The sequence below is a fragment of the Heterodontus francisci genome, chromosome 16 (genome assembly GCF_036365525.1).
Source record: "Heterodontus francisci isolate sHetFra1 chromosome 16, sHetFra1.hap1, whole genome shotgun sequence".
Lineage (NCBI taxonomy): Eukaryota > Metazoa > Chordata > Chondrichthyes > Heterodontiformes > Heterodontidae > Heterodontus > Heterodontus francisci.
Window position 1 is genome coordinate 36,471,299 of NC_090386.1, and position 26,828 is coordinate 36,498,126.

Below are 26,828 nucleotides of genomic sequence, written 5' to 3' on the forward strand. Positions count from 1 at the left end.
GCACCAAAACCTTATTTTTAGTCTTTCTCTCTAAAAGTACTGAAAAGGATAAAACTGTAGCAGGAATTCTATCCTTTTGTATTCTAGTCTTCTAGATATGAAAGCCAGCATTCCATTAGTCTTTTTGAATGTTTTTTGTACCTGTCCATGACATTTTAATGACCTATGTACATCGATTCCTAAGTCTTTGATTCCAGCTTTCCACCATTAAGAAAGTACTCTGATCTATCCTTTTTTGGTCACAACTGGATGACCTCACACTTACCTACACTGAAATCCATTGCCACAAATTTTGCTCATTCACTTAATCTATTAATATTTCTGTAATTTTATGCTTTGATCTTTACTGCTTACAATGTCGCCTATCATCGTCAAACTTGGATATATGGCTCCCTATTACATCATCTAAGTCATTAAAAATACAGTGAATAGTTGAGGTCCCATCACAGATGCCTGTGGGAGATGCTGATGTACTGGTAATGTCACTGAACTAGTAATGTAGAGGCCCAGGTTAATGCCCTAGGGACTCAGGTTCAAATGCCATCATGGCAGCTGGTGGAATTTAAAATTCAATTAATTAATAAATTCAATTTTTTAACAAAAATCTGGAATTGAAAGCTAGTCTCAATAATGGTGCCATGAAAACTAATCGATTGTCATAAAATCCCATCTGGTTCACTAATGTCCTTGAGGGAAGATAATCTGGCATCCTTACCTGGTCTGGCCTACATGTGACTCCAGACTCCTGACTCAAAACTCTTAACTGCCCTCTGAAATGGCCTAGCAAGCCACACGGTTGTCAGGGGCAATTAGGGATGGTCAACAAATGCTGGTCTTGCTAGAGACGTGCACATCCCATGAAAGAACAAAAAAACACGAGTTACATCCTGCCAATTAGAGTACCTGCCCATTATCCCTACTCTCTGTCTCTTGCCGCTCAGCCAATTTCCTAACCAGGTCAATAATTTGCCTAAATTCTAATGGCTTCAACTTTAGCTAACAGTCTCTTATGAGGGACCTCTGGAAATCCATATAAATAACATTCATAGACATTTCCCTGCCCACTACTTTTGTCACCTCTTCAAAAACACCTCTTTAAAAAATTCAATCAGCTTCATCAGGCATAACATCCCCTTTACAAATCTCTGAGCAGCTGAAAATTTTCAAAGTATTGAGTCACTCCATCCTTAATTATAGACTCGAGTAATATCCGGACAACAGATGTTCGGCTAACTGGGCTATAATTCCTTGGTTTCCCTCTTTCACTTCTCTTAAATAGCAGAGTTGCATGTGCAATTTTCCAATCTAAAGGTACAGTTCCTGAACTAAGATAACTTTGAAAGATTATAGTTAGGGCATCTGTAACGTTTTCACCTACTTCCTTTAAAACCTTGGAATGGAAACTATCGGTCCTGGGGATTTGTCACTCTTTGATGCTATTATTTTCTTCATTACTGTTATTTTGCTTAGTGAATTATGTTGAGTCCCTTTCCTCGATAGTTTTATTGGGATATCTGGCATACTATTTCTTCCGCTATTATAAATACTGATGTAATGTAATCAACAAACATTTTTATTATTATTTTATTATTTTTTTAACCACATAGTGCCTTAAACTTGGTTTTTCACGTTTGTGCTTTTGGACAGAGCCGTTCATCATTCTGTCATTAACATTCTCTCTAGACTAATGCTTTGTCTTTCACCATACCATTAGCACTCCCTTTGCCTTTGTCCCATGACATCTTTGTCATTTAATCTCTCCTGCCCTCTGCCCTATCACACACCTTCACTTTTGTTCTCTTCCCCCCCGCCCCCCATTACACTTGCTTAAAATCTATTACATTTCTAACCTTTGCTAGTTCTGATGAAAGGTTACAGACTTGAAATGTTAACTGTTTTTCTCTCCACAGATGCTACCAGAACTGAGGAATATTTCCAGCACTTTGTTTTTATTTCAGATTTCCAGCATCCTCAGTATTTTGCTTTTAAATGAACAAATCTGTCTGCCCTTTCCTTCCTTTAATTTACAATATCACCAGCGTCGGTTTTTAATGACAGCTTATTGCTCTTGATCATCCGCTTTTTCTAATAGAATTGCAAAAAAAAAGTTTCTTTCCATGCTCTCTTTTTGTAGCTCCTACTGTTTGTTTTGTCACCCTTTGTGTTCTTTGTACACCTCCTTTCACTAGGGCTTGTGCTGTTTTGTGCAGTTTTGTATTCTTTTTCTTTTAGTTTGTGTTGTCTCTTTCCTCTTTAGTCATCCATGGGTTTTTTGACAAGTGCAGCTCTTGCCCCTTCGGGGTATAAACTGTTTCTGTATCACGTTAGATGATCCGTGAGAAGTGTTCAAAGAGTGTCTGTCATTTTTATCCATTAATAAATTTGTCCAGTTTACTGCAAACAACCTCTGTCACATCCTGCTAAAGTTGGATTTACTAAATCTAGAATCTAAGTCTAATGACTGGTACTACTGACAGCCTTCCTAAACTAAGGCACTCCTGACTCAGTACTGTAGAGTGACAGTACATCAATTAAAGTAACGTTGTACAGCCACTTCCTGTGATTTTTCTTTTCTGCCTTAATGAACAAATCTAACACTGTCAGAAATTGCAGGAAGCACGTTCGTATTTTGAAAGGGGAGGGTGAATTGATGCCGCATTACGTAATGTGTCATTTGTGACCCAACCAACAATTAATGCTGTTGCCCAGGTTTCTAAAGAACATGACATAAACTTTGGCACAGGAAACTTCTTAGAGAACGACAGATCACAAGTAAGTGTAGGATTCTGTTTTTTTGGAAATAAAACTACAAAGTTTTTTTTTACACAGCAGGAGCAGGCCATTCAGCACAAGTCTATGCCAGTGTTAACACTTTACACAAGACTACTGCAACTTACTTCATCTCACCCCATTAACAAATCCTTCTATTCCTTTCTCCCTCATGTTTTCTGGTTTTCTCTTAAAGGCATCAATAGTATGCACCTCAACTACAAGAATAAAACAAATGGGTGTGATGTTTCGACACACAAATGCCTCACACCAAGAAAACAATAAGACACAAATGCAAAATACTGTGGATGCTGGAAATCTGAAACAAAAACAGAAAATGCTGAAAATACTCAGCAGATCAAGCATTAATATTTCAGGTGTGTGACCTTTCATTTGATATGCAGTCATTGACCTGAAACATTAACTCTGTTTCTCTCCACAGATGCTGCCTGACCTGCTAAAAACAATAAGGCAGGTTTGTTCAACAAAGACAAACCTCCACAACTATAAACACTCACCACATATTTGGAGGACGAGTCCTGGACCACATTGGCACTCGTGACCTCAAAAATCAGCTTTTCTATGATGAGGTTTCCTCTGGATTTCTTCCAACTTTCCTGGAGCTGTTTAGTGAGCATGTTGCAGTGTTTCAGCTCACCCAGGAGGCTCTCTGTAAAACACATAAGGTAAATGGTGTTATCGCAGTTTCCACAAAGTCATTACAATGAAGATGTAGTTATAGCTGGTTATAGCTCTGGGCATAGGTATGCAACATGGCTGTGGTCTGTACCTATCTGTATTATGGCCTCAATAGAAGAATTTATTTCCTCAGAAACACATGGATGGGGGGGAAACTGCACACTTGAGTGCCTCCTAGTAGTTAATTAAAGAACTATATTAACCTGAATGCAGGTTGCCAGTTCTGCCTTCTTGAACCTCTGAGGTACAAACCCTGGAGAGCGATCAGATGATGATTCAGGAAGTGAGGAGCCAAAGTTCAAGAATTCTGTACTCGAGAACAAATATAACCTGAACACAAACATTTAAGAGAGCTTTATTGCTTATTTTAAGCCAACTAAAGTTTTGTTTAATTAAATGATGGAATATTCAAAGATTGACACTCAGTGCTCCCACATCATAATGAGAATGTTCCTGTTTTATGCTATAAAATGTTTAATAATGAAGTATGAAAACAATGATTTGTAATTCTTTTAAGCATTCAGAATATTCCCAGCTGTTAAATGTGTCCCAACCATTTCCTATTACCAGGCCCCTGTCCCACTTTGGCCTCTCTCACAAGATGAGAGCGCCTTGGTTTATCCTGCGTAAGGGAGGCAGGACCTACCCATGTTCCTTCGCAAAACAGGAAACGCCAGATCTTTTGAATTTCCAGCACCCTCCCCCGCTTCTTAAAAGGATGACCTTCACCAAATGACCACTTTTCAGATGTGAACCTAACAGAGTGTCTGAATATCCTCACTGGATGTCTGTGCCCAAGTACTGCCAGCAGAGGCTGTTTGCTAGTGATCAGGGGCTGAACCCCAGGCAATGTACCTATCCCTAGCCCTAGCCCAGGATTGCTGAAGTCAATTGTCAATCCCCTCCAACCATCATGACTGAGGTCAGGTAACTCAAAACAGAACAGCGATTCAATCTGGTGCTCTCTTGGACTTTTTGCACAGCAACACACAGTGCAGTTAAGTATAAGAATTACTATTGGTAATGTTGGCAGGTGAACAGTTAACATGTTTGTGTAACATTTATGTGTTCACCACTTTATTGGATTTGTTACCTCATTTAAAACACTATCTTTAAAACAATGGACAAAGGAAAGTCATACAAATACACTAAGCATTTGGCACCTAATATCACTCAAGTGTTGTTCAGTGAGCCTTCTTGGGAGAGAGGGAACCATGGTAAGACTGTTAGCTGGTAATGAACTAAGTATGAAGCACCAGCATCCCTTTTGCCATTTAAATCACTCCTGCCCTCCACTCTATCATCGACCTTCATCCTTCTTCACGCCTTCACCGCCCCACCCCCATCCATTACCTCCTTTTCCCTGGCTTTGTACTTGCTTAAAAGTTGTAAAATCTGTAGCATTTTCCAGATCAGATGAAAGGTTAATATCCTGAAACATTAACTCTGTTCAGGTTTCCAGCATCTGCAGTATTATGCTTTTGCTTCAAAAGTACTTCATTGGCTGTGAAGCACTTCTGGGATGCCCTAAGGTTGTGAAAATAGATCAAAATGCAAATCTTTTAACGAATACTTAATTTTCACCCCAGTATGTACAATGGCAAAATGTGGACTAGCAATGATTGACCAATAGTTTCCAGTCACTTAGCTAAATATACCAGATTCTAAATATAACATACTTTAACAGATATGTGTATAAGTTTGATCGATTTAAAGTCTTGAGGCTAAGAGGAGAGGGGAAAAGTGCATTTATTGGGATATATAATACAGCTGGAGTTAGAGCTTTTGTGGGAACCACGATACCTCAGTTACATCTTTGACTAATCATGGTTTTAATATTATTCAGAGCTCTGAGTCAATTCCTGTTTTGTTAACAATCTGAAACCATCATGCTGGGACTTTATTTGTTTTAAAATTTTCGTCCTGTATGGAGATGGGAATCAAATGTGAAAAAAAACAAGAATTGATTGAGAATAAAAAGAAATATTTACACTACAAAAGCAACTACATTGTTTAAAAATGAAAAGGGAATATTCTTTCACACAACAGAATAAAATGCTCTCAGTTTAGATTATTAAAAATCGAGACACAAAATGGTTACAGCTAGAGTGAGGAGATAAGCACAGAATTTACTGGCAATAACCTTCGCATCAAACGTATCATGCCTTTTGAGTCCTATAATACATTGTACTTTGGTCTATGTGCAGGACTGGGAAGGATGTTGATCTGCACTCACAAAGTACAAATGCCAACTGACAGCATTTTCCTCAGGCTCTGAGACTAACATGACCAGCCACTGGCAGGTTTCCAGTCAATCAATAAATTTCTGCTGATCTGTAGAACAAATGTTTTCCCTTTTAATAAACTACTGGTGGACCTCCCATGGCATTGCTGATGAGTAGTCTGCAATCTGGGGAACAGATGCGATGTTTGCTGCTAAAATGGTCTGTCCCTTTCAAGTAAAAACAAAATACTGCGGATGCTGGAAATCTGAAACAAAAACAAGAAATGCTGTCCCTTTCAAGGTTAGTGGCCGAATATCCCTTGTGGGAATCTAGAAAATTATAGTTGCTTATAAATTCCTGAGGTCAATTAAGTTAAATTTCATGCTCCAGGCCATTAGAGGTCAGAATAAAATCCTGCTTCCTGTTTCTTTGGAAAGGTTATAAATAAATTGCTTATTCTTACTCATAGCCTTATTTCTACAGTCTCCTAAATGCTTGAAAATTGTCTTCTCTGCAAGGCTTAGCATCCTGATTTTCCATTTATCTCACTTTCCAATCCTTGCCCACAGGCCCAAATTCTTCTCCAGAAGCATTAATTCTTTCCTATGCCTTTTTCAGCCACAACACTACCTCTCCATGACCCCAACTCCTTGCCACCTCCCTGATTCCTTCTTCCTCCTTCCCCAGTTACTCACTTATTGTCAGATTGCACCAAAAAGCATCACAGATCAGTGCCTCCCCCCACCCCGCCCCCTCTCAAATCCAACATTACTCAGCCACACACACCTATACTCAGGACTTGCCTATCAACCAATCACCCTGCACTCCTGCTCTCAGCCACAGGTAACACTGCCTCTAAGTTCACCTAGGGAACCATCAGGAGAATTTTTCTACAGTTGTCTTGGTTCCTGTTAATATTTTAGTCATCTTTCTTGTAGTTCCCTTTAAGAGAGGTGTTCACACAGTCGAGCAGCTTAAAAACTAAGTCAAATCTACACCAGAGACACAGACACAAACACACAACTCTGCAGATCAATCTCTCACAGACTCTTAACTCCCAGACACTGGTGAATTAGGGTTGTGTCAGAGATTAAAATGCAAAAAATCTGGAACAGGAACCAAACTAACCCACTTCTGGTTTATAAGGAGACAGGTCGAGGGATGGGTGACCATTCCACTCGCAGGAAGCGGGTTGGCAATTCAAATATTATAATGAGGCTATGTGCTTTCATTTTAACAGTCAGTCTATTTTTAATCTCATGCAGCCAAGTTTCCCAGGCCCCGGGAAACCCAGCAGCTTAACGGAGATAAGAGGAGCTGAATCCATGAGGTAATTGCCTTACAGCACTATTTGTGAGCCAGAAGGAGCAGGAGTGTTTCCTCCAGGCTGAACAAGCAACCCAGCAAACCCCAAATGCACAAACCATGCCCCCCCACTCCAACCACCACACAATTGAGACCCCCCTCCCCCCAGACCAGCAGCCAAACCACCCCCCCACCACCGCACCCCCCCCCCGCCATGATCCGGACCCCTCAGTGATCAAGACTATCCCAAACCACCATCTGACTCTACCCCACCCCTCCATGATCCCTCTCATTCCCCCACCTATCCACTTTCATAAGCTTCTGTCCTGCGCTGCCTCAAAGGCCTCCAGTCTGTCAATGTTTCCGCCCGTCGGCGTGAACTCCACTTCAAGAAGCCCTGCAGTTAAATTCTGCAGGACTCTCAGGAAATCTGCTCTTCCACGTTTCCCGACCTCACAACAGCCACTTGCCACCAACCCATCACCACCCCACATACAACTCATTTCCAAGCTAAAATCCAGGTCTCTGCTTTTTTTTTTTAAATTCCTTTCATGCAAAAGACAAACTTCATATGAGCTTACTGAATTTGATTCAGATGCAGATTGCGTGTATGATTTTATTTAAGTAGTCACTTATTTATATCGTGCTTTGTCATGTCTAAAGGCACTTTAAAATCAATTGCTTACTTTTTAAGTCTAGTCAATAACAACTTGCATTTATATAGTGCTGTTAATGTGATAAAATGTCTCAAGGTGCTTTTCAAGGAGATATTAGGCCAGATGACCAAAAGCTCCGTCAAGGAGTCACTGTTACATAGATAAATGCAGAAACCAATTTGTACACAGCAATCACAAATAGATGAGAACCCCCCTGTAAATTGTGTTTCCCTCTGAAATGGCCTAGCAAGCCACTCAGTTGTATCAAACCGCTACAAAGTGTAAGAAAAGGAATGAAACCAGACGGACCACCAGGCGTCGACCTAGGCACCGGAAATGACAACGGCAAACCCAGCCCCGTCGACCCTGCAAAGTCCATCTTACAAACATCGGGGGCTTGTGCCAAAATTGGGAGAGCTGTCCCACAGACTATGCAAGCAACAGCCTGACATCATCATACTCATGGAATCATACTTTGCAGACAATGTCCCATGCGCCACCATCACCATACCTGGGTATGTCCTGTCCTTCCGGCAGGACAGACCCACCACAGGTGGTGGCACAGTGGTATACATTTGGGAGGGAGTTGCTCTGGGAGTCCTTAACATTGACTCCAGACCCCATGAAGTCTCATGTCATCTGGTCAAACGTGAGCAAGAAAACCTGCTGATTACCACCTACCGTCCCCCCCACCTCGGCTGTTCAACACCAATTGGAAGAAGCACTGAGGTAGCAAGGGCAAAAATTGAACTCTGGGTGCGAGACTTCAATGTCCAACACCAAGAGTGGCTCGGTAGCACCACTACTGACCAAGCTGGCCGAATCCTAAAGGATATAGCTGCTAGACTGGGTCTGCAGCAGGTGGTGAGGGAACCAATAAGAGGAAAGAACCTACTTGACCTCGTCCTCACCAATCTACCTGTCGTCGATGCATCTGTCCATGACAGTATTTGTAGGAGTGACCACCGCACAATCCTTGTGGAGACAAAGTACCGTCATCACATTGAGGGTACCCACCATCGTATTGTGTGGTACTACCACCGTGCTAAGTGGGATAGATTTCAAACAGATCTAGCAACTCAAAACTGGGCATCTATGGGGCACTGTGGGCCATCAGCAGCAACAGATTTGTAATCAACCACAATCTGTAACCTCATGGCCCAGCATAAACCCCCACTCTACTATTACCTTCAAGCCAGGGGACCAATCCTAGTTCAATGAAGAGTGCAGGACGGCATGCCAGGAGCAGCACCAGGCATACCTCAAAATGAGGTATCAGCCTGGTGAAGCTACAACCCAGGACTACTTGCATGCCAAACAGCAGAAGCAGCATGCAATAGCCAGAGCTAAGCGATCCCACAACCAACGGATCAAATCTAAGCTCTACAGTCCCGCCACATCCAGTGGGGAATGGCGGGGGTCAATTAAACAACTAAAAGGAGGAGGAGACTCCACAAATATCCCAATCCTCAATGATGGGAGAGCCCAGCACATCAGTACAAAAGATAAGGCTGAAGCATTTGCATCCATCTTCAGCCAGAAGTGCTGAGATGATGATCCATCTCAACCTTTTCCTGTGGTCCCCAGCATCAAAGATACCAGTCTTCAGCCAATTCGATTCATTCTCCCTGATATCAAGAAATGGCTGAAGGCATTGGATACTGCAAAGGCTACGGGCCCTGACAACATTCCGGCAATAGTACTGAAGACTTGTGCTCCACAACTTGCCGCGCCCCTGGCCAAGCTGTTCCAATACAGCTACAATACAGGCATCTGCCCAGCAATGTGGAAAATTGCCCAGGTGCTTCCTATGAACAAAGAGCAGGACAAATCTGACACAGACAATTACCGCCCTATCAGTCTCCTCCCGATCATCAGCAAAGTGGTGGAAGGGGTCGCTGACGGTGCTATCAAGCGGCACTTGCTCAGTAATAACCTGCTCATTTCGGGTTCTGCCAAGGACACTCAGTTCCTGACCTTATGACAGCCTTGGTCTAAACATGAACAAAAGAGCTGAACTCCAGCGGTGAGGTGGGATTGGCTGCCCTTGACATTAAGGTAGCATTTGACCGAGTATGGCATCAAGGAGCCCTAGATAAAGTGGAGTCAATGGGAATCAGTGGGAAAACTCTCCGCTGGTTAGAGTTATACCTAGCACAAAGAAAGATGGTTTTGGTTGTTGGAGGTCAATAATCTCCGCTCCAGGGCATCACTGCTGGAGTTCCTGAGAGTAGTGTCCTAGGCCCAACCATCTTTAGCTGCTTCATCAATGACCTTGCCTCCATCATAAGGTCAGGGGTGGGGACGTTCACTGATGAGTGCACAATGTTCAGCACCATTTGTGACTCCTCAGATACCAAAGCAGTATTTGGCCAGGATTAACAGGCTCTACTGCAGAGTAGCTGATTAGTTAAGTAACTGACCAATCCAATTTGGCTGCTGCAGTTGCAGCTTCAAAAAGTATTAATACAGAGGTCTGGGTGCAGCCTGCAAACAGAGTGCAGATTGCAAGCAGAGTGTGGAGATATGAGTTCGGTGAGTGGGGATTTTAAGTGTCATTATCTTTGTAAAAATCTGGTCTGCAGTTACCATATAATTGGAATTTACCCTCCAGATAAAGTAGGGTTATGAAAGTAGAGTAGGGTTAAGAAAGCAAACTAAATTTTTGCCAGTCTTTGGCAGGGATTAACAGGTTTTACTGCAGAGTAGCTGACTGGTTAAGTAGCTGACCAGTTCAATCTGGTTTCTGCAGCTGCAGCTTCAAAAAGTATAAATGCAGAGGTCTGGGTGCATATTTAAACAGAGAGCAGACTGCAAGCTGAGTGTGGAGATATGGGTTTGGTGAGTGGCTTCAGTGAAGGGGGGAGGAGGGGCTACTTTTTGCTACTTTTCTCGCGCTCCAGTAAGTAGTTCTTGCTTCGGCGCAGTGGAAGGATCTGGTTCGTGCATAACTGGTAAGCCATTCTAATTATAATAAATAGTCTGTAAAGTTAAGCTATGGCATGGCAGCACGGCCGAGTGGAAAGTACAGCCTGTGGCATGTAGGAAGTCATGGACGCGCCATGTGTCCTAGACAAACACATCTGCAGCAAGTGTCACTAGCTGCAGAAGCTTGAGCTCCGGATTTCAAAACTCGAGCGGCTGGAGTCACTGTGGTGCATCCACGAGGCAGAGAACTACGTGGATAGCATGTTTAGGTAGGTGGTCACACCACAGGTTCGGAGCATGCAGGCAGATAGGGAATGGGTGACCATCAGACAGTCCAAGAGAACCAGGAAGATTGGGCAGGAGCCCCCCCAAGATGATTTTTCTTGCTAATCGGTTTTCCATTTTGGATACCGGTGATGGTGATGATTTTTTTTTATTCATTTGTTGGATGTGGACGTTGTTGGCTAGGCCAGCATTTATTGCCCATCGCTAATTGGCCTTGAACTGAGTCGCTTGCTAGCCATTTCAAAGGGCATTTTAAGAGTCAACCGCATTGCTGTGGATCTGGAGTCACATGTAGGCCAGACCAGGTATGGACAGCAGATTTCCTTCTCTAAAGGACATTAGTGAACGAGATGGGGTTTCTACAACAATTGACAATGGTTTCATGGTCACCATTAGACTAGCTTTTTAATTCCAGATTTATTAATTGAATTCAAATTTCACCATCTGCCGTGGTGGGATTCAAACCCATGTCCCAATAGCATTAGCCTGGGCTCTGGATTACTAGTCCAGTAACATTACCACTACCCCGCCTCAGAGAAGTGCAGTCAGAGCCAAGTTTGTGGCACCACAAGTGGCTCAGCTGCACAGGAGGAGGGGGAGGAAGAGCAGAACAGCAGTAGTAATCGGGGATTCGTTAGTTAGGGAAACAGGCAGGCGTTTCTGTGGCCGTTTATGGGAGTCCAGGATGGTGTTTTACCTTCCTGGTGCCAGGGTCAAGGATGTCACTTAATGGCTACAGGACATTCTTCTGGGGGAGGGTGAACAGCCAGAAGTCGTGGTCCACGTTGGCACCTAGTCCCACGTGAAAGTGGGCATAAGAATAGGAAAATTGAGCGATTGAACACATGGCTGGAGAACTGGTGTAGGAGGGAGGGCATCAGATTTCTGAGGCATTGGGAACAGTTCTGGGGCAGGTGGCACTTGTATAAGATGGATGGGTTGCACCTTAGCAGGACTGTGACTAATATCCTCGCAGCGCAATTTGCTAGGGCAGCTGGGGAAGGTTTAAACTAGATGGGGAAGGGAATCGGAACCTGAGAGAGAGCTCAGATCGGAGGGAAGTAAAACTGGTAACTTATCAGGGGTGTGGGAACCAGGAGCAAATATCAGAGAGGAATACCAAGGTGCACAGAATACTGTAGGAGATTGATAGCACTAGAGTAGGGAATAGTAAGTTATTAGCTGGGGTCAGAGTAAGGGAGAAAGTAATAAAGTCTAAATCAAGGTTAAGGTACATGTATGTGAATGCACGGAGTGTGGTTAACAAGACTGGTGAGGTACAGGCACAGATTGCCATATGGAAATATGATGTTGTGGCTATAACGGAGACCTGGCTCAAAGAAGGGCAGGACCGTATGTTAAATATCCCTGGATACAAGCTGTTCAGGAAAGATAGGAAAGGGAAAAAAAGGGAGAGGGGTGGCGGTATTGATTAAGGAGAGCATTGCAGTGCTGGAGGAAAAGGATGTCCTGGAGGCGTCGAGGACAGAATCAATTTGGGTAGAGCTAAAAAACAAAAAAGGTGCAGTTACATTGCTTGGTGTTGTCTCAAGGCCACCAGCTAGTGGGAAGGACATGGAGGAACAAATTTGCAAGGAAATTACAGAGCTGCAAAAATTCTAGGGTAGTTATAATGGGGGACTTTAATTATCCAAACATAGACTGGGATAGTAGTCGTGTAAAGGGCAGTGAGGGGCCAGAGTTCCTAGAGTGTGTTCAGGAAAATTTTCTACAGCAGTATGTTTCTAGTCCAACCAGAAGAGAGGCATTGCTAGACCTGGTTCTTGGGAATGAAGTGGGCCAAATGGATTAAGCGTCAGTAGGACAGTTATCATTGTATCATAAGGTTTAGGCTGACTATCGAAAAGGACAAAGAACAATCCAGAGTAAGATTAATTAACTGGGGGAAGCCAACTTCAATGGGGTAAGAATGGAGCTTGGGCGAATAAATTGGACTCAAAGGTTGGCAGGAAAACTGGTAGCTGAACAATGGGCTACCTTCAAAGAAGAGATAGTTTGGGGACAGTCAAGGTATCTTCCCTCAAAGGGGAAAGGTAGGGCAAACAAATCCAGAGCTCCCTGGATGACAACACAGGTAGAGATTAAGATATAGAAAAAAAAGTATGAAAATACTATTGAGAACCAGGCTGAATATAGAAGGTCCAGAGAGGAAGTGAAAAGGGAAATAAGAGAAGCAAAGGGAGAGCACGAAGAGAGACTGGCAGTTAACATTAAAGGAAATCCCAAAGTTTTCTATAGAGATAGAAATAGTAAAAGGGCGGTAAAAGGAGTGGGGTCAATTAGGGACCAGAAAGGGGATTTACACATGGAGGCAGAGGGCATAGTTGAGGTATTAAATGAATACTTTGCATCTGTCTTTACTAAGGAAGAAGATGCAATCCAGGCTATGGTGAAAGAGGAGGTAATACAGACACTAGAAGGAATTAAAATTGATAAAGAGGATGTATTAGATAGGCTGTCTGTACTTCAAGTGGATAAAGTGGGAGTCATTCAAAAAGGAAATAGTGAGAGGTCAGGGCCAACACGTCCAGGGAACCCTGGATGTCAAGGGATATAGAGGATTGGATAAGGAAAAAAAAGGAGGCTAATGGCAGATTCAGAGCGCTGAAAACAGCGGAGGCCTGAGAGTATAGAAAGTGTAGGGGGGTACTTAAAAAACATACCTAAGAGAGAAAAGAGAGGACATAAAAAAACACTGGTAGGCAAGATAAAAGAAAATCCCAAGGTGTTTTATAAGTATATTAAGGGCAAGAGGATAACCAGGGAAAGAGGAGGGCCCATTAGGGACCAAAGTGGCAATGTGTGTGGAGCTGGAGGACATAGGTGAGGTTTTAAATAATTAATTTTCATCTATGCTCACTACGGAGAAGGACGATGTACGTGTAGCGATCAGGAGGGGGACTGTGATATACTTGAACAAATTAGCATTGAAAGGAAGTATTAGCTGTTTTTGAAGGCTTAAAAGTGGATAAATCCCCAGGCCCAGATTAGATATATCCCAGGTTGTTTGTGAGGCAAGGGAAGAGATAGCAGGGGCTGTGACACAAATTTTCAAATCCTCTCTGGCCACAGGAGAGGTATCAGAGGATTGGAGGACAGCGAATGTGGTACCATTATTCAAGAAGGGTAGCAGGTATAAACCAGCTAATTACAGGCCAGTGAGTCTAACATCAGAGGTAGGGAAACTATTGGAAAAAATTCTGAGCGACAGGATTAATCTCCACTTGGAGAGGCAGGGATTAATCAGGGATAGTCAGCATGGCTTTGTCAGGGGAAGATCATGTCTAACAAATTTGACTGAATTTTTCGAGGAGGTGACTAAATGTGTAGATGAGGGTAAAGCAGTTGATGTAGTCTACATGGACTTCAGTAAGGCTTTTGATAAGGTCTCACATGGGAGATTGGTTAAGAAGGTAAGAGCCCATGGCATCCGGGGCAATTTGGCAAATTGGATCCAAAATTGGCTTAGTGGCTGGAGGCAGAGGGTGATGGTCGAGGGTTGTTTTTGCAAGTGGAAGCCTGTGACCAGTGGTGTACCGCAGGGATCAGAGATGGGGCCCTTGCTGTTTGTAGTGTACTTTAATGATTTAGATGTGAATATAGGAGGTATGATCAGTAAGTTCGCAGATGACAGGAAAATTGGTGGCGTCGTAAATAGTTAGGAGGAAAGCCTTAGATTACAGGACAGGGCTGGTAAGATGGGCGGAATAGTGGCAAATGGAATTTAATCCTGAGAAGTGCGAGGTGATGCATTTTGGGAAAACTGACAAGGCAAGGGAATATACAATGGATTAAAGGCCTACGACCCGACCCGAACCCGACGGGACCCAACATGTGTCAGGTTCGGGTTGCGTCGGGCCCCTACTCCGGTTCCGGCTTTCGGGCTCGGCTCGGGTCGGGTCGGGTCAGGCCGGACATACACGCTAAGTATTAAAAATAAATAAAAACTTACCTGAGCTGGGAGTCCGGGATGAAACTGAGTATGCGCAGTGAGTGAGTGACGTCACTATGACATCATCACGCACGCGCTGCAGCTTCGTGGAACTTCCCAGTTGTAAGGTAAGTGAAGGAATGGTCGGGTCAGACTCGGGTCGGGTCAAGTGGGGTTGGGCTCGGGGCGGCTGTGAATCGGGTTCTTTTTCCCGACCTAAGCAGGCCTTTATGATGGACGGTAGGACCCTAGGAAGTACAGAGGGTCAGAGGGACCTTGGTGTACTTGTCCATAGATCATTGAAGGCAGCAGCACAGATAGATAAGGTGGTTAGGAAGGCATATGGGATACTTGCCTTTATTAGCCAAGGCAAAGATTATAAGAGCAGGGAGGTTAGCATGGAGCTGTATAAAATGCTAGTTAGGCCACAGCTGGAGTACGGTTTACAGTTCTGGTCACCACACTATAGGAAGGATCTGACTGCATTGGAGCAGGTGCCGAGGAGATTCGCCAGGATGTTGCCTGGGCTGGAGCATTTCAGCTATGAAGAGAGACTGGATAGGCTGGGGTTGTTTTCCTTAGAGCAGAGAAGGCTGATGGGGGACCTGATTGAGGTATACAAAATTATGAGGGGCATTGATAGGAAGAAACTGTTTCCCTTAGCGGAGGGGTCAATAACAAGGGGGCATAGATTTAAGGTTTAAGGGCAGGAGGTTTAGAGGGGATTTGAGGAAAACAGTTTTCACCTAGAGGGTGGTTGGAATCTGGAACACACTGCCTGAAGGGGTGGTAGAGGCAGGAACCCTCACAACATTTAAGAAGTATTTAGATGAGCACTTGAAATGCCATAGCATACAAGGCTGTGGGCCAAGTGCTGGAAAATGGGATTAGAATAGATAGGTGCTTGATGGCCAGCACGGACATGATGGGCCGACGGGCCAGTTTCTGTGCTGTATAATTCTATGACTCTAAAGCACCAGGACCAGATGAGATGCTTCCAAGGATACTGATGGAAGTGAGGGTGGAAATCGCAGAGGCACTGGCCATAACTTTCCAGTCTTCCTTGGAGTTGGGGGTGGTGCCAGAGGACTGCAAAACTGCAAACGTTACACCCTTGTTCAAAAAAGGGTGTAAAGATAAGCCCAGCAACTACAGGCCAGTCAGTTTAACTTCAGTGGCAGGGACACTTCTAGAAAAAATAATTTGGGACAAAATTAATAGTCACTTGGACAAATGTGGATTAAGTAAGGAAAGCCAGCATGGATTTCTTAAGGGAAAATCATGTTTAACCAACTTGCTCGAGTTTTTGAGGAGGTAACAGAGAGGGTTGATGAGAGCAATGCTGCTGATGTGGTGTACATGGACTTTCAAAAGGTGTTTGATACAGTGCCACACAACAGACATGTGAGCAAACTTATAGCTCATGGAATAAAAGGGACGGTAGCAACATGGATATGGAACTGGCTGAATGACAGGAAACAAAGAGTAGTGGTAGGAAACAAAGAGTAGTGGTTTATGGATGTTTTTCGGGCTGGAGAAAGATTTGTAGTGGAGTTTCCCAGGGGTCAGTGTTGGGACCCTTGCTTTTCCTGATATATATTAATGACCTAGACCTTGATGTACAGTGCACAATTTCAAAGTTTGCCGTTGATACAAAACTTGGAAGCAGTGTGAACTGTGAGCAGGACAGTGTAGAACTACAAAAGGACATAGACAAGTTGGTGAAATGGGCAGGCAAGTGGCAGATGAAATTTAATGCAGAGAAATGTGAAGTGATTCATTTTGGTAGGAAGAACATGGAGAGACAATATAAAATAAAGAGTACAATTCTAAAGGGGGTGCCGGAGCAGAGGGACCTGGGTGGAATTTGTGCATAAGTCATTGAAGGTGGCAGGACAGGTTGAGAGAGCGGTTAATAAAACATACAGTGTCCTGAGCTTTATTAATAGGGGCATAGAGTACAAGAGCAAGTAAGTTATGTTGAACTTGTACAAGACAATAGTTCAGCCTCAGCTGGAGCTCTGCGTCCAGTTTTGGGTGCCGCACTTTAGGAGAGACGGGAGGGCATTGGAGAGAGTATAGAAAAGTTTCATGAGAATGGTTCCAGGGATGAAGATCTTCAGTCTTGAAGATAGACTGGAGACATTAGGATGGTTTTCCTTGGAGAAGAGAAGGCTGATAGGAGATTTGATAGAGGTATTCAAAATCATGAGGGGTCTGGACAGAGTAGACAAAGAGAAACTGTTCCAACTCATGAAAGGATCAAGGACGAGAGGGCACAGATTTAAAGTATTTGGTAAGAGGAGCAAAAGTGACAGGAGGAAAAGCTTTTTCACGCAGAGTGGTTAAGGTCTGGAATGCACTGCCTGCGAGTGTGGTGGAGGCAGCTGCAATTGAAGCATTCAAAAGGGAATTAAGACTATTCTATGAAAAGGAGAAGGCAGTGGAATGGAACTGAGGGAGTTGCTTTTTCAGAGAGCCGGTGCGGACATGATGGGCTAAATGGCCTTCTTCTGCACTGTAACAGTTCTGTGATGTCCAGATGCAGCAAGACCAGGAAAACATCCAGGCTTGGGCTGATAAGTGGCAAGTAACGTTCATGCCACACAAGTGCCTGGCAATGACCACCTCAAACAAGAGAGAATCTAACCATCTCCCATGACGTTCAATAGTATTGCCATCACTGAAGCCCCCACTATCAACATCCTGGGGGTCACTATTGACAAGAAACTGAACTGGACCAGCTACAGAAATGCTGTAGCCACATGAGTAGGTCAGAGGCTGGGAATTCTGTGGCGAGTAACTCACCTCCTGTCCCCCCAATGCTTGTCCGCCATCTACAAGGCACAAGTCAGGAGTGTGATGGAATACTCTCCACTTGCCAGATGGGTGCAGCTCCAACAACACTCAAGAAGTTTGACACCATCCAGGACAAAGCAGCCAGCTTGATCAGCACCCCATCCACCACCTTCAATGTTCACTCTCTGTACCACTGACGCATAGTGACAGCAGTGTGTACCACGTACAAGATGCACTGCAGCAACTCACCAAGGCTCCTTAGACAGCATATTCCAATCCCACAACCTCTACCATCTAGGACAAGGGCAGCAGATACATGGGAACACCACCACCTGCACGTTCCCACACACAATTCTGACTTGGAACTATGTTGCCTATCCTTCACTGTCACTGGGTCAAAATCCTGGAACTCCCTTCCTAACAGCACTGTGGGTGTACCTACGCCCCAAGGACTGCAGCGGTTCAAGAAGGCAGCTCACTACCACCTTCTCAAGGGCAATTAGGGATGGGAAAAATGCTGGCCTAGCCAGCGACGCTCACATCCCACGAATGAATTAAACAGAAAAATAGTTTTGCTCTCTGTGAGCAGCATCACAGATAACTTAGTTGGTAAAGAGAAAAATTAGTATTTCACATTGAGACATAGTCCTTCATCCTCTCCTCGACAAACTGGTTCTGTAAATACAAACATCCATATAAAGAGCTCTGTTACAGAGCATATTTCATTTATGTGAATGTACTGTGCTACAAATTCTCCCCATATGTCCGAATCGCAATCTTGTCAACACACAACCAAGAAGAGGCCACATTATTCAGTCTCATGAAGATCAGTTCACTTCCTCCTTTACTGCAAAAGACTTCCTTTGAGGAAACTGTGCATCCCTTTGCCACATACTGGGTGGAACTGGATATATCAGCACCACCTTATAAAGCAATGATGGGCTGCAGAACACAAGACCCTGTACCACTTCATCTTTTATCCACTGCTTATATAGTCTTGCTTCCCCTTTCTGCTGCAACCCAGTTTGCAAACAGCACAATACCGAAAATTCTAGTTGACCTGCAACCATTGGTGGTCTCTACAAATAAAATAAAATGACTCTCAGCATAATCAGAACAAAGGATTCAAGCATAACCAAACAAAATTGTTGGTTATAAAACTTCAGTTATACAATAATGCAGATTTTTAAAGAAAACTCCTGATTATTTTTCCCTCTCTTCCTGACCTCACTATTTTCTTGCTGGGGTACTGCTCCAGGGACATAGATTGCACTCAAATGTCCTGCCCAAGTTGCCAACATTCATGCATAAGCTTTGACAATAAATATCAACAGGTGGTTGAACTGTGGGATGTGGTGCAGGAGGGGACCATCACAACTTAGTCCAGTGCTGCCCTCATTGATGTCCACATTCACATACCACAACAAGGGTTGTTAATACATAATCTGGAGTAGAAACTCCCCAATTTAAGGCCGATGAAGTGCTCCACTGCATGCCCTGGCTGAGATTAGGTAACACAGCACAGGCTAGAGTTCAACCCAGAGAATTAGCTGGTCTGCATCACTCAGCTTCCCTCGATATAAACTCATGAGCCACCAAGGAGCTCTACAGAATGTACTTATTGTAACAGCATATATTTATTATTGTGAGCTGGCTCAGTTGAAAGTACTCATCCCTAGGTAGGTTGTGCATTCAAGTCCTCACATCCTCCTTCCAGGAAATGAGCACATATTTCAGTGCAGTTCTGTGGAGTGATGCATTGTTGGAGATGCCACCTTTTGGATGAGATGTTACACTAGGGTCCCAAACGGCTGTTCCTGTGGTTCTGGTGCCATGAAGAACAGAAATTCTCCCAATGTCCTGGCGAACATTCCTTCCTTGATCAACACCACCGAAAATAGACTGACTGATTATTCATCTCATTTGCTGTCAGGGGAAACTTGCTGTGGACAAACTAGATCTGGCATCTGTCTACATTAACAAAAGTGACTACACTTCAAAAACAATTAATCGACTTTGAAGAGCTTTGGGATGTGCTACAGATGTAATAAGGTGTTATATAAATGGAGCTTCTTTATAAATCTAAACTTTCCAACAAGATGGTCAATGATATCATGCATCTATTTTCAGATACAGTAGAGCAGATACAGGGCAATATTTACCAAAGTTGTTAACTCCACTTGTACACAACATTCATCACCAGTACCCCTGTAGTAGATGAACTCATGCTATCTTTTACTGTGCAAAGATAAAAGCAAGCAATATTCTGCATATGGTACAATACTCATCATCTGTTCACAAATCTGGAAGCAACATACTCAATGATGGCATCAGCACTCATAACAACAACGTTTTTATGGGCATTTTCTTTCTCTCTTCCGTGCCTCACCACACCATAGACTGCATTGTAAGATTGGCGGCGAGCTCAAAATATGGCGGCCTGCAGACGCGGGCTTCGCACCAAAGAGCCTCCGCAATCTTTGGCGCGGCCGTTCATTTAAATAGCCGGGCAGCCTGCCCCCCACCCTTGTGGAGGGGGTGGGCTGTTCGTCCCCAGCAATGGCGACAGCTGCCTGTGCACAGGCGCCATTTTTAAAGCGCAGCCAGCCCTGCCGCCTAATTTAAATTTTCAAACACATACCCCCAAAATTAAATGAATAATTCCCACCTTTCCCACCCCCCCAATATCAATTCCATTAACTATTTGCCCTTCCACCCCCCCCCCCACAAAACACCTACCTTTTACATCTGACCTTCCCCCGCCCCCCTCCACCTCAAAAACTGCACAAAGTTAGAAGTTCAACCCTTCCCACCATCCCCTACACCCATTATGTGCATTTAACCCCATTTCCTCACCGCACTGAAAATCGTACTTCCTCCCCCCAGTGTCACCATGCCTTTCCCCAGACGGGGAATTGAAGACGCGGGAATGCCGGCCGCCACTCCAAAAGTTGTGGCGGGCCCTCAAGATTGCAGGTAGGTCTGTGTAAATTTATTAATTTTATTCATTTGAATATTTCAATTGAGGTCCCGTTGCCCAGCAGCAGTGGGGGGGGGGGGGCGGGGGGCACCATGGAGCCTTGCCGCCGTCGGATCAGGCTCCGTCGCATCGAGAGCTTGGTAAAATCCAGCCCCATGTATGATCCCTAGCCAGACAGTGGGTGGGTGACCTTCATCACTGCTGTTTTCTGATCCTGTTAAGTGGAGCGAGGGAGCTACTTGGAGTGTCAGTCTCTGATTTCCTTTGTCTAAATAGTATCATCCGCTCTCCACTCGTGGAGATCCCATAACATGATTGGCAGAAAAGAAGGATACCTTTCCCAGGGGCCTCATTATCCTGGCCAATATTGACCCCTCACTGGTGGTTGGGTGACCTCATTGTGCACAAGTTGGTTGCTGACTTTCCCTACATTACAACAGTAGCTACACTTCAAAAATACTTCACTGTCTGTTATATCCTGAGGTCAGGAGAGGCTCTATACAAATGTAAGTTCTTTCTTGTAGTTCAGATGATGCGAATCCCGAGAGCTTAACCTTCATTATTTAGAATCTCACATGAGCCTCTAGGATATTGCTCTATAATGATATTCATCAGGTGACTCGATGGCTGTTTATCATCTACACATTATTTCTTTCATAGATGTCTGACAATGACGTTACCAGCCTCAGGGTAAACATTGTACAACAACATACAGCCAGTTACAACTGGAAGCACCATATTGAATAAGTGTCATATAGATGTGAACAGTGGCAGTAAATACCCTGGATTACATTCTGCCTAGTATCAGTTATCTGTATGTACATTACACTCAATCTATTGGTGTCCTCCCACTGTATCCAAGAACTAAAGTCATTAACCTATCTCTGGCAATGTTTGCATTCGGTGATAAGAGGATACAAAACTGATGCGCCGAACACATTCGCACTTTAAAACTGCAAAAAAACAGGAAGTCATGCAAAATCCTTTTAGTCTTTGGCTAAGAGGCATGAAGCTTTTAGGCCCCTGCAGCTATGTGTAGAAAGGAGAACCCTGCTCGTAGTATCAACATTCTCAGTTGGTCTTCCCTTTATTCAGATTTTGCAAACTTTGCAATGGTGAGTTGGTTTGTCATGTTAAATTTGGTTCTGTAGTCTGCCTCCGAGCCACAAGAACCAGCAGATAAACCAGCCAGCTCCTGAACTGGGTTCCTGGATTTTAAACTAAGAGTAGAAAAGCAGCTTAACTCAAAATTCGGTGCAAGGAGGAACCCGAAGATGACTCTCCGTCTGACCTCCTGTCTCTGTGTGAAGCTGCATTGCTTCAGCACCTTTTAGTTTCGGTGACTGCAGCGTGGATAGCAACGGAGGTGCGTGAACGGGCTTACAGCTGTGAAGTCAATTTCAGCGTAAGTTTAAAAGTGAATTCCCTTTTGTTTTCGGAGGACCAGGGGACTGCTGGGTAAGGAAAAAGGTATATATTTGTGTGGTTTAGAATCTCTTTCTTTTAGTTTCGGTGACTGCAGCGTGGATAGCAACGGAGGTGCGTGAACGGGCTTACAGCTGTGAAGTCAATTTCAGCGTAAGTTTAAAAGTGAATTCCCTTTTGTTTTCGGAGGACCAGGGGACTGCTGGGTAAGGAAAAAGGTATATATTTGTGTGGTGGCTGTACCCGAGACACTCCACGTGTAGTGTCTCCCACCCACCCTCCTCCTCTAACCATAAAAAAAGGACTCTGGTGTGTTGATAAGGTAAGCTTTTTATTTAGGAAGTTCTGTCCGTTGGATTGCTAACCTAACAAGTTTTGACTTTTTGTTTTTTTTGGTTTTTCAGTAGATTTGTTGGGAATTTGGAATAGTGGGAATGGAGGTTAAGGCAGTTGCATGTTCCTCCTGCAGAATGTGGGAGGTAAGGGTCGCCAAGAGTGTCCCTGCTGACTGCATCTGTGGGAAGTGCACCCAACTCCAGCTCCTCGAGAACCGCGTTAGGGAACTGGAGCTGGAGCTGGATGAACTTCGGATCATTCGGGAGGCGGAGGAGGTTATTGAGAGGAGTTATGGGGAGGTAGTCACACCTCAGGTAAAAGAAGTAGGTAGATGGGTTACCGTCAGGGGAAGGAGAGGGAACCAGCAGGCAGTGCAGGGATCCCCTGTGGCCGTTTTCCTCAACAACAGGTATACCGTTTTGGATACTGTTGCGGGGGACGACTTACCAGGGGTAAGCAATGGGGTACAGATATCTGGCACAGAGTCTGTCCCTGTTGCTCAGAAGGGAAGGGGGAAGAGGAGCAGAACATTAGTCATTGGGGACTCCATAGTTAGGGGAACAGATAGGAGGTTCTGTGGGAACGAGAGAGACTCACGGTTGGTATGTTGCCTCCCAGGTGCCAGGGTTCGTGATGTCTCGGATCGTGTTTTTGGGATCCTTAATGGGGAGGGGGAGCAGCCCCAAGTCGTGGTCCACATAGGCACCAACGACATAGGTAGGAAGAGAGATGGGGATTTAAGACAGAAATTTAGGGAGCTAGGGTGGAAGCTTAGAGCGAGAACAAACAGAGTTGTTATCTCTGGGTTGTTGCCCGTGCCACGTGATAGCGAAGCGAGGAATAGGGAGAGAGAGGAGTTGAACACGTGGCTGCAGGGATGGTGCAGGAGGGAGGGTTTTGGTTTCCTGGATAATTGGGGCTCTTTCTGGGGTAGGTGGGACCTCTACAAACAGGATGGTCTTCACCTGAACCAGAGGGGTACCAATATCCTGGGGGGGAGGTTTGCTAGTGCTCTTCGGGGGGGTTTAAACTAATTCAGCAGGGGAATGGGAACCTAAATTGTAGTGCCAGTGTACAGGATGTTGAGAGTACTGAGGTCAGGGATATGGTTACAAGGACGCAAGAGGGCACTGGCAAGCAAGAACCTGGTTTAAAGTGTGTCTATTTCAACGCCAGGAGCATCCGGAATAAGGTGGGTGAGCTTGCAGCATGGGTTGGTACCTGGGATCTCGATGTAGTGGCCATTTCGGAGACATGGGTAGAGCAGGGGCAGGAATGGATGTTGCAGATTCCGGGATTTAGATGTTTCAGTAAGAACAGAGAAGATGGTAAAAGAGGGGGGGGTGTGGCATTGTTAATCAAGGAGAGTATTACAGCGACAGAAAGGACGTTTGAGGACTCGGCTACTGAGGTAGTATGGGCTGAGGTTAGAAACAGGAGAGGTGAGGTTACCCTGTTGGGAGTCTTTTATAGACCTACGAATAGTTCCAGAGATGTAGAGGAAAGGATAGCGAAGATGATTCTCGACAGGAGCGAGAGTAACAGGGTAGTTGTTATGGGGGACTTTAACTTTCCAAATATCGACTGGAAATACTACAGTTCGAGTACTTTAGATGGGTCAGTTTTTGTCCAGTGTGTGCAGGAGGGTTTTCTGACACAGTATGTAGACAGGCCAACCAGGGGCGATGCCACATTGGATTTGGTACTGGGAAATGAACCCGGCCAGGTGTTAGATTTAGATGTAGGTGAGCACTTTGGTGATAGTGATCACAATTCGGTTAGGTTTACCTTAGCGATGGGCAGGGACAGGTATATACCGCAGGGCAAGAATTATAACTGGGGGAAAGGAAATTATGATGCGATTAGGCAAGATTTAGGATGCGTAGGATGGGGAAGGAAACTGCAGGGGATGGGAACAATCGAAATGTGGAGCTTATTCAAGGAGCAGCTACTGCGTGTCCTTGATAAGTATGTACCTGTGAGGCAGGGAGGAAGTTGTCGAGCGAGGGAGCCGTGGTTTACTAAAGAAGTTGAAGCGCTTGTCAAGAGGAAGAAGAAGGCTTATGTTAGGATGAGACGTGAAGGCTCAGTTAGGGCGCTTGAGAGCTACAAGCTAGCCAGGAAGGATCTAAAGGGAGAGCTAAGAAGAGCAAGGAGAGGACACGAGAAGTCATTGGTGGATCGGATCAGGGAAAACCCTAAGGCTTTCTATAGGTATATTAGGAATAAAAGAATGACTAGAGTTAGATTAGGGCCAATCAAGGATAGTAGTGGGAAGTTGTGTGTGGAATCAGAGGAGATAGGGGAAGTGTTAAATGAATATTTTGCGTCAGTATTTACAGTAGAGAAAGAAAATGTTGTTGAGAATACTGAGATTCAGGCTACGAGGCTAGATGGGATTGAGGTTCACAAGGAGGAGGTGTTAGCAATTTTGGAAAGTGTGAAAATAGATAAGTCCCCTGGGCCAGATGGGATTTATCCTAGGATTCTCTGGGAAGCTAGGGAGGAGATTGCAGAGCCTTTGTCCTTGATCTTTATGTCGTCATTGTTGACAGGAATAGTGCCGGAAGACTGGAGGATTGCAAATGTTGTCCCCTTGTTCAAGAAGGGGAGTAGAGACAGCCCTGGTAATTATAGACCTGTGAGCCTTACTTCGGTTGTGGGTAAAATGTTGGAAAAGGTTATAAGAGACAGGATTTATAATCATCTTGAAAAGAATAAGTACATTAGAGATAGTCAGCACGGTTTTGTGACGGGTAGGTCGTGCCTCACAAACCTTATTGAGTTTTTCGAGAAGGTGACCAAACAGGTGGATGAGGGTAAAGCAGTGGATGTGGTGTATATGGATTTCAGTAAGGCGTTTGATAAGGTTCCCCACGGTAGGCTATTGCAGAAAATACGCAAGTATGGGGTTGAAGGTGATTTAGAGCTTTGGATCAGAAATTGGCTAGCTGAAAGAAGACAGAGGGTGGTGGTTGATGGCAAATGTTCATCCTGGAGTTTAGTTACTAGTGGTGTACCGCAAGGATCTGTTTTGGGGCCACTGCTGTTTGTCATTTTTATAAATGACCTGGAAGAGGGTGTAGAAGGGTGGGTTAGTAAATTTGCAGATGACACTAAGGTCGGTGGAGTTGTGGATAGTGCCGAAGGATGTTGTCGGGTACAGAGAGACATAGATAGGCTGCAGAGCTGGGCTGAGAGATGGCAAATGGAGTTTAATGCGGAAAAGTGTGAGGTGATTCACTTTGGAAGGAGTAACAGGAATGAAGAGTACTGGGCTAATGGGAGGATTCTTGGTAGTGTAGATGAACAGAGAGATCTTGGTGTCCAGGTGCATAAATCCCTGAAGGTTGCTAACCAGGATAATAGGGCTGTTAAGAAGGCATATGGTGTGTTAGCTTTTATTAGTAGGGGGGTCGAGTTTCGGAGCCACGAGGTCATGCTGCAGCTGTACAAAACTCTGGTGAGACCGCACCTGGAGTATTGCGTGCAGTTCTGGTCACCGCATTATAGGAAGGATGTGGAAGCTATGGAAAGGGTGCAGAGGAGATTTACTAGGATGTTGCCTGGTATGGAGGGAAGGTCTTACGAGGAAAGGCTGAGGGACTTGAGGTTGTTTTCGTTGGAGAGAAGGAGGAGGAGAGGTGACTTAATAGAGACATATAAGATAATCAGAGGGTTAGATAGGGTGGATAGTGAGCGTCTTTTTCCTCGGATGGTGATGGCAAACACGAGGGGACATAGCTTTAAGTTGAGGGGTGATAGATATCGGACAGATGTGAGAGGTAGTTTCTTTACTCAGAGAGTAGTAAGGGCGTGGAACGCCCTGCCTGCAGCAGTAGTAGATTCGCCAACTTTAAGGGCATTTAAGTGGACATTGGATAGACACATGGATGAAAATGGAATAGTGTAGGTCAGATGGTTTCACAGGTCGGCGCAACATCGAGGGCCGAAGGGCCTGTACTGCGCTGTAATGTTCTAAAAAAACTTTCTCACAGCACAGTGACCAAGATCAGAAAGTCAGCCATGGAGGAGGGAGGAGAGAAGAGAGGGACTGGGGAAGAAGAGGAATACAAAGCTATAGTCCATCATTAACATGGCGCAGCACGAGCAGTCCCTACTGCACCGTGGGAAGTGATGTTAGGAAAGGAGATGCTTGTTCATTATCTCTGTAATTTTAGGTTTTCTTTGGAAACATTAATTATTCCCAGGTCTCCTCAGTGTAGCCTCATATGTGGCAGCTTACGGCAGTACTGAGGAGAATTCCTGAGTTGGTGTGGCAGAGGGTTAGGACTATCTTCATAACGTATTCATTCTGAGACCAAATGTAGGCAAGTGGCTGCTGCATGTCCACAAATTTAATTTTCAGAAATAACTTTCAACTATATGACAAAACCCAAGGATGAAAAGGAAAATGAACCGAATTGTGACAGGACAATGTGCTGCAATTCTCCTGGAGTTTTCAGCTG

General features: G+C 44.5%; 1 protein-coding gene across 1 annotated transcript in view; it reads right to left on the bottom strand.

Moving 5' to 3' along the window:
• Positions 1–26,828, bottom strand: part of snx21 (sorting nexin family member 21) — a 67,636-nt gene that overhangs the window by 10,928 nt on the left and 29,880 nt on the right. Inside the window, exon 3 of the mRNA XM_068048112.1 lies at positions 3,288–3,439. Coding sequence (XP_067904213.1) covers positions 3,288–3,439 — 152 coding nt within the window. The remainder of the gene's footprint in view (positions 1–3,287; positions 3,440–26,828) is intronic.